At 43.3% G+C, this 8,896-nt stretch overlaps 1 protein-coding gene across 1 annotated transcript; it reads left to right on the top strand.

The window, feature by feature from the left end:
• The first annotated feature begins 1,596 nt into the window (after positions 1-1,596).
• Positions 1,597-8,412, top strand: RAB42 (RAB42, member RAS oncogene family). The gene is made up of 2 exons (XM_026702810.2): positions 1,597-1,956; positions 5,857-8,412. Exons 1-2 carry the CDS (start codon positions 1,646-1,648, stop codon positions 6,272-6,274), a joined length of 729 nt encoding a protein of 242 aa, XP_026558595.2. The 5' UTR covers positions 1,597-1,645; the 3' UTR covers positions 6,275-8,412.
• Positions 8,413-8,896: the final 484 nt, after the last annotated feature.

Here is an 8,896-nt window from a genome sequence, read left to right as displayed (position 1 = left end):
GAATAATCACGATTAGTCAAAATTAGTAACGCAGTTCCCTACCATGAAATCACGGGAAAGTCTTAAAAGTAGTCAAAAAGCAAAGAATGGGATAAAAACTTCTTTAAAAAATCCATTTTTGCTGATGAAGTTTCAACTTCTCCAGACATCAGAGGAAGTGGCTGTCTATAATGGCTGCTATCGTGGAATGTTAAGAAGCGTTGCATGTGCTACTGAAAACTTAGCTAGAGGGAAGGTCTACCTTTCAGATGAAATGAAGTTGGGAAGAAAAAGCAGGGCACCCCCACCCACCCCATTGCTCAAGGACTTTTGTCCTATATGTGCAAAGTAGATGGGAGTAAATTAGCCCTCATGCAAAATACTGGGCGCTTGCTGGCACATGACTTCAGGGCTGGTGGGGGAAGAGATTAGATAAGAGCTGGAGGCAACTAAGGAGAACAGGGAAGGGTAAAGAAGACCTCCCACTTCACCTCCCACGGCTTCCTAGCCCTGTATGATATATCTCTGCTTTTGGAGATGAGGATTTGCTGTTTCGTAAGGAACCTCCAGAAAGGTCTTCCTTTGCTATTACAAATCTAGTTTTATCCGCTAATGCCTGGAAGAATGCATAGATAACAAAGTAAGTCTGATTTTCAGGAGACTGGCATGTAAAGGAATGGGGAACTGGGAGAGCAGTCTGCACGCATTATTGTTCTCAAGAGCTATGGGTGGACATGTGATACAGCCAATTTGCAAGGGAGGGGGAGAGAAAACTGGTAGATTTCCTTTACCTCCTCCCTTGTTTTCTTTTAAAATTTGAGTGCTCCTAAAAACACATATTGATAGAAGTTCATACGTCCTCTGAATCAACCAACAAGCCCAACTGCTCCTAGATGGGACATCTGCCACCCTCTCTGGTGAACTTCATTTCTACAGAAGTGGAATCCAACGAGGTCTAAATCTGGTCTTTGAAAAACCAGGTTGATCTTGGAGAATAAGAATTCTACATTGTTCCACAACTGCAGCAATTCAAGGAGGTTGGAGATGGACCTCACCCCATTCTTAAGGGGTCTTTAAAGGGGACGTGCATAAGTGCACCAGTGTGCCTCTCATCCCTGTCTTATTGTCCCCATTTATCTGTATTTATTTCCTTTGTTCTTGTTTATGTTCATACCTATGCTTGTTATCTTGTACAAGTTTGTCAAACAAAAATAAAAATAAATGACGTTCTGGAGAAGCCTGCTATGCTCGTTATCCAAAATCGTAGCTTTATGTATTTATATATTCAATCATTGTCTCCACCCAACTCACAAACGTGATTTTCTGATTAAAATGGGACATCAAAGAAGAAGAAGAAGGAAAAAAAAATCTAAAAATCTCACATAATGTCCCAGGCAATCCATGCTTCTGCCTAACTATCCCTCCAAAACAGAAATCCGATCACCTCCAGGCTTTGAAGGGAATGGGTTGGGTGGAGCGGAGAGAGGAGGGGCGGGAGGTATCAAGTGAAGGCTAAGAGGTGGGTTGGCTTTTCCTTGCTCCAGAGGAGACAGTAGCGGGGGAGAGAGTCTTGAGGGTGGAGACCGCTCTATCTTCATCCTGCCGGTAGCAGAACTTTGTTGAGATCAGCCGAGGGAGGACAAGATCGGGTTCTTCTCAAAGTCCCATGCTAAGAGTGCCCTCTCGTGTTCCCACTGTCAGCCGTTCCACCATGGAAGTGTCTACAGAGGCAAAATGGGGGCTGATGCTGCCGGCCCACCCACCCAGTGGCAACTGGCACTACCAGTTTCGGATCCTGCTGCTGGGGGATTCCACCGTGGGCAAAACATCTCTGCTGCGGAGATACACAGAGCGATGCTTCGTGCCAACCCCTTGTCCCACCGTGGGTGTAGAGTTCTACAGCAAGATGATGGAGCTGCCTCCGGGAATCAGGGTGAAGCTCCAGCTCTGGGACACAGCTGGCCAGGAGAGGTTCAGGTAAGGAGAACCTGGAAGGGTGCTAGAGGGTTCAAGATTGAAATATTCTAGCCAAAATGTTCCAGAGCAGGGGTATTTAGAGGTCAAAAACATTGGGCAAGCTGTAAGGGGGAACCCCATGCAAGAACTGAAGCTATATATTTATGTGTGTGTGTGTGTGTGTGTGTGTGTGTGTGTGTGTGTCTGTGTCTGTGTGTGTCCGTCTGTGTCTGTCTGTGTCTGTGTGTCTCTCTGTGTGTGTCTGTGTGTATACACATAAACAAAGTTATATGTATATATAATTTTTATTAAACGTTTTCCAACAATTTATAACATATTAACACTTTCAACAATGTTACAGCATCATCAGCATTCATATTGATCTATTAGTTATTGTGTTATTTTGGGGTCTATTGTCTAACCAGATATACCAGGCGTCCCAGACCAAATAATACTCCATTTCATCTCTATCTTTTAACTCTAAGGTCAGCCTGTCCATCTCCACGCAGTCTAGAATCTTTCTTATCACTGTCTCCTCAAATGGTATATTTTCCTGTTTCCAATACTGTGCCTAAACAATTCTGGCTGCAGTTATTATATGTAAAATGATATATTTGTCTGTCTTAGTATGATCTTCCTTTATCATTCCCAATAAAAACAGTTCATAGTGTTGAATTCTTACCTTGCTCCAACAGTGAGAACCAGTATGATGTTGTTATGAAGGTGTTGGACAATGTGAGCAAGGAAACATAGATTCTAGCCCTTCCCCCACCCACAGAAGGTCTTGAGGGAATAAGGTCTTAAGTTATTCTCTCAACTCCTACCTAATGGAACTGTTGTTGGGAAAATGGGACAGGATTGTTATGAGCTTTTGGAGCAAGGGTCTTCAAACTTGGCAAGCTTAAGCATTGCGGACTTCAACTCCCAGAATTCCTGAGCTAACATGATTGGAAGAGGAATTCTGGAAGCTGAAGTCTACAAGTCCTAAAGCTGTCAAGCTTGAAGACCCCTGTCCTGGAGGAAAACTGATATAAACCTACCAAATAATAATGAAAAAAACAAACAAATTGGATGTTCCTACTGAGGAACATAGAACAACAGAGTTGGAAGGGACTTTGGAGGTCATCTTGTCCAACCAGCTGCTTGAGCAGGAGAGTCTATTCCAAATATTAGCCTCTACCTAGGATCGAACTCACAGCCTCCTGATTGTGGGGTGAGACCACAACTTCAGTTGACAAGCAACATCAGCAGGGGTGTAAGAGAAAAAGGTCTGGGAAATGGGTGACAGATTATGAGCAACCTTGCATCTGTTCCTTCAGAATCCAGGGTTCCTCAGCTGTCAACCTCAGAAGGCACAAAATACCCGTGCAAGCAAATAAGCTGCAAACTTCTGCTTCTGAAGTTCTGATTTATAGACTTAGGGTTAAAAATATTGACCACAGAGCTTAGGAATCTTCACTCTTAAGAGTTGCCCTAGCGTTTAGGTGGGGATCTTAATAACTTCTTTTTCTTCAAAAATGTGATAATCCAGCCACCTTCCCTTAGGCTTGGAAGCTCTGCTATTGCTAAGGAGGGAGATGGCCTCAAACTGCAGCTTTGGTTGTAAATTAATCCCCTTGGAATGATTTGGCCTTGAGAGCTGTCCCCATCCTCCTCCTCTTCCTCCTCCTCCTGATTACATCTGATATCAGTTATCTGAAGAGGTGTGGGGCAAGCAGCTGAAAGAAAAAGGGCCTGGGAGGGCTAGGGTGTGACTGAAGCGGAGTTTTCAAGGCTGATCAGGAGATAGAAGAAAAAAAAGAACACAATGTCGGAGCATCTTAAAGACCTCCAATTTATTTTTCTTGCAAGTCTTCACAGACCTAACCGGTGTGATCAGCGTCTCAAAGTAATGGACTATGACCTGGTTAAGCTGATCTGTTAATGAGTTAGTTGTTGCTCATTAAGGAGATCCATGATCCTGCTTGTGTTGTGAAACACTGATGGGACTACCCCTTGGGAGATAAAAGGGGACACGTTTTGTTTTCATACACTTCTCATTGCTTCGGGTATATTTTTAGAAAAGGGGCAGGAATATTCTGCACTACAGGTAATCCTCAATTTACAGCCATTTGTTTTCTCGAAGTTAAACAGCGCCGAAAACAGTGGCTGTTTGTGAATATCGTAGCATCCCCATGGCACGTGATCAACATTCAGGCTCTTGACAACTGGCTCAGATATAAGGGTTGCAGGGTCCCAGAGTCAGGTGATCCCCTGTTGTGATCTTTTGGCAAGGAAAATCAATGGGGAAGCTGGATTCGCTTAACAACTGTGCTACTAATTTAACAACGGCAGTGATCCCCTTAACTGTGGCAAGAAAAGTTGTAAAATGAGGCAAAACCAGTAGTGGGATTCAATTTTTTTTTTACTACCAGTTCTGTGGGCATGGCTTGGTGGGCGTGGCAGGGGAAGGATACTGAAAAATCATGCCCTCCCCACCCCACTAACTAACCTGCTTTCCAGCTCTGTTCTCCTGTGCAGGGCAACCAAAGGAGACCCAGCCAATCAGCTGGGACTCGGGAGGCGGAGAATAGATGGGGCGGGGCCAGGCAGAGGCGGTATTTGCTGGTTCTCTGAACTACTCAACATTTCTGCTACTGGTTCTTCAGAACTGGTCAGAGCTACCTGAATACCACCTCTGGGCCAAACTCACTTAACAACTCTCTTGCTTTGTTGTGGAAATTTTGGACTCAACTGTGGTTGCAAATCGAGGACTATCTATACAAGATCCAGGCCAGGGACATTGTTCAAGAGGAAGTTACTTTGCATGTCCAATGTCCTAAGTTCAGTGGCCTCCCCACTCCAAGATACTGTCCAGTTTCTATTACTTACTTTTCTTTTTATAACACACATACAGCAATTTTGGTAATATAATCTGGGTTAGTTACAAAGGGTACTGTTTATTAAACATTTCTGAAGCAGGCAGTTATAAGCATTATAAAACACTATCAGTTCTGTCACCCATAATTCTTATGTAGAACTGGACTGGTGCTTACTTCCTGATTTCCAGCAAAAATGCTCCATAACAAACAATGGTTATGGTTTGCTTAATGGCCTCCACCAAAAAGTTTGTAAAATCAGACGAGGTCACATGGTGACCTGCTTTACTACTGTCATGACTTACGGCTGAAATTACAGACTCAATTACAGTCATCAGTCAGGACTATCTGTATATCAATCATCTCAATAGATTTCAACTATGTTTACATCTAAAATATAAATTGCTTTGCAAACACCACTCCAGACCAAGGTCAGTGGGCGCATGATGGATAGTAACAGTTAGTATTCAGACAAGTGCTTCAACAAATAGCTCTGATATCTTGTAGTAGTAGGATGTTTATCATAGGTCATAGACCCAGACAACATAAAAACCATAGCATAACAGACATAATAAACGTCTTAGGATAGCACCTAGTTTACATAGCTATCAGAAAAACATAAGTTCTACAGGCTACAGTTATAAACTCAGCCACAAGAGTTACTTTAGGGCAGGGGTCCTCAAACTTGGCAACTTTAAGACTTCTGGACTAGCTGGCTGAGGAATTCTGGGAGCTGAAGTCCACAAGTCTTCAAGTTACCAAGTTTGGAGACCTCTGCTTTAGGGTGTTTACTTGCCAAGCAAAGTTGCACATAAAAAACCTAGAAAGAGATATTAGCAGTCTATCATGAATATCTTGTTATAGATTACAATGAAGATTAACGTCTGCTGGAATGATTCTGTCCTCTAGATCAGGGTTCTCCAAACTTGGCAACTTGAAGACTTGTGGACTTCCGCAATCCTGAAGTCTTAAGGTTGCCAAGGTTAGAGAACTCTGCTCTAGATAACTCTGATATCTTGGATAAAAAAACTAACGTTTCAATTTGGCATTTTGCCCCCTTTAGGTGTATCACCAGGTCTTTCTACCGGAATGCGGTTGGTGTGCTGCTGATCTTTGACATGACCAACCGAAGGTCCTTTGAAAGCATCTTTGATTGGTACAATGAGGTGACCAATGTGATGGACAAAGTCATTTTCCTCCTCGTCGGCCACAAGTGTGATCTTGAGTCAATGAACAGGGTCACCCTGGAGGAAGCAGAGGGCTTGGCCACTTCTCTAGGCACATCTTTTATAGAAACATCTGCCAAAACTGACACCAACATAGATCTGGCTTTCGAGACCATCACCAATGCTATCTATGAGGCTCTGAGAAACAAAGAGTTTGACCTGCAGGAAGGCTGGGATGGCGTGAAAATCGTTTATAAGAGAAGAGCAAGCAGTCTGCAAAGGAAGAAGGCATCCAAAGAAGCATGTCAGTGTTAATTGAGTGAGAACTGGATGTTACAGGACACTGGTTACTCAAAATAGAATTCTTCCTTAGACGAAACACAGACTTAATCCACTGGGTTAATCCTTACCCAGGCGAGACCATCCACAACCTGTGACCTCCAACTACTTTATTACATCCTCCGGAGCTCTTTCTAATCTCACCTCAGATCTTGTTTCCTGCTGAAAATCAATGACACGTTTTTCTATTGTTTTTAGATATGAAAGAGATGGGCATTGCTTTTTTTTTAAGAATTCTCAACTTAAAAGATTATTTTAGCATCAAAACTAAAAAGGTATCACGAATGAAGGCAAATATACGTGACCCGGAATAATGTTGCAGCCAGGATCCAACCTGGGTCGGTCACTGGAGGTTTACTCTTCCAAGTTTTCAGACTCGTGCGGTAGCCCATCCTCAGGGAACATCTTTCTCCCCAGAGGATGGACTCTAGTATGAGTCCAAAAGCTGGGAAGACTAACCCTCTGGTCCTGGTGACCAACTCACATTGGATCCTAAAAAGAGATTCCCCTCTCTCCTCAGCCCACTTTCACACATTGCTATCCTGTTAATTGCAGTTCATAGTCCCAACCTGTACAGGTGTTTTTGCCCGTTATCCTATATCCTCATTCATCCAGCTGCCAGCTTGGCTGATGGGAGATGGAAGGGATAAGTTATAAGAAGGATTGCCAGATAGACAGATGTAGTTGTCAGGCCTGCCCCGACTTGGCCCTCTGGTTAAGAAAGACCCTCGACTCCATTGGCAGTGAGAGATGTACTTTTATTAAAAGCCAAGTGGTTTACAGTATAGCAAAGCCAGAACTGAAATTCATATGCCAAAACTCCTAGGTTAACGTCCCTCATTCAGTTCCCTTCCTCCCTTGGTCTCTCATTGTCCAATTACATTTGAATAAATTGTTTTAGGAACGGTCTCTTCAACAGGCTGGTTGGTGAGCAGTTCCATTGCATTCACAGGTTTTGACCTTGAGATGTTGTCTCTGGAAGGTAGGATGAGTAGTTAGTTCTTCCTCCATCCCATCCAGCTCCCTCCTCCCCATAGTTCATGGCAGACTGGCAGCTGGTGAATGCGAAGCTCAGGCATATGACGGCGGTACTGACAGTAGTGCTCAGATGGCTTTAAGAAATGTCTGTTGAGCTAGGATGTGGAGTAAAGACGCCACACTAATCCCAGCACCATTGTGGAGTCTTCTTCTGGATTTTGCGGGTTAGAAACAGGTTCTTTCTTTTAAAACACTCTGCTAGCTCCATTCAGTTGCCCTGACCCCACCCTGCCAGGGATTATGGGGTCGTTAAATGAAAATAATGATGATGAAACAGGTTCTTTCCATTATTCAGTAGAGAATCTTGTTGTGATGACCCAGGGTGGGATACAAAACAAACAAAGAAAACAGGTGAAGCCCCTTTTATTCCTTCACTTTGCTTCCAAGCTCCGAATATCTTTGATGGAAGACAAAAATACTCCCACACAAACAGTTACAAGAAGAAGGAAAAAAACAACACAAACCAGGCAAGATAAGGGCTGGAGGACGTCCACAGATAACACACACTGGGAAGGATGCCAAACTCAGAGAGGAACCATAAACTAGAGATATTTCCAAGCTTTGTTTCCAGCATCCTCTTATTCAGTTGTCACAGCTGCAGCCCATGAAGAGGATCAAGGCCCTCTCCTCCCGAGAAGACCATGTCTCTCCCTTATCCTCTCTTCCCTGCGTGCCCTCGGATGGAGAGGGGATGGGCCTGGGTCCTCCTCTGACTGCCCAGCCGGTCTCTGCCCTTCCCCAGCCTCCTCCCCAACCTCTGGAGCCACACTTCCACTCCCTGTCGGCTGTTCCTCCTCTCCCTCCGAGTCAGTCTCCACCAGGGGCAGGACACTTGTGTTTATCAAATGTTTTGAAACAGTCTTCGTTTCCACAATGTCACCTCCTTAACTTAAACTTAACTTTAAAAAAAAAAATCCTGAAAATATTTAATGTAAAAAAATATTTACTTCCTTTTTTAAACAGTAATATTAATATATAATAATATGTATGGCTTTGTTTATTGTCATCGTCTTCACTGGCCACTTTTGCATGCTGGGTAGCGCTCAAAGCACAATAAATATTCTCTTGGCGTGTAATTCTTGAAATGAAGTGTTTAAAACATTGTTCTGCCTATTGCTGAAGGAAAAGTGATGCTTTCCCTGGGTTTGATAGTAAACAATAGCCCTAACTCTAACAACAAAATAAAAATAACTTCCTGAGTTGAAATCCACTCATGATCTGTTGGGGACCCACGCCTACAGCTTCCATGTGATTTGGAAGTGGGTTTCCTGCATTTTCTTGGAGTCGTTTGCTTGATTTTCGTAGTTTAGCCCATAGCATGTGGATTTCCTAATGGTCTGTCAAAGTCATAATATGGACCATCCCTGCTTTCTTGCTTGCTAGATTAGCCAACATTGGCTTAAGTTTCCTTTTCTAGCTGAACACCACACTTACCTCCTAGCTGACCCTCATTGCAGAAATAGCCGTGAGAACCAACATTTACACATAAATATTTAAGTAAACTTGCACACAAATACAGACAGGTTTTATAAATTCTACTTTTTTTTTTACCTATGTGAG

Source organism: Pseudonaja textilis, chromosome 10 (assembly GCF_049901715.1).
Source record: "Pseudonaja textilis isolate UNSWEBS1 chromosome 10, rPseTex1.2, whole genome shotgun sequence".
Taxonomy (NCBI): domain Eukaryota; kingdom Metazoa; phylum Chordata; class Lepidosauria; order Squamata; family Elapidae; genus Pseudonaja; species Pseudonaja textilis.
This window is presented reverse-complemented; position numbering and strand designations above follow the sequence as displayed.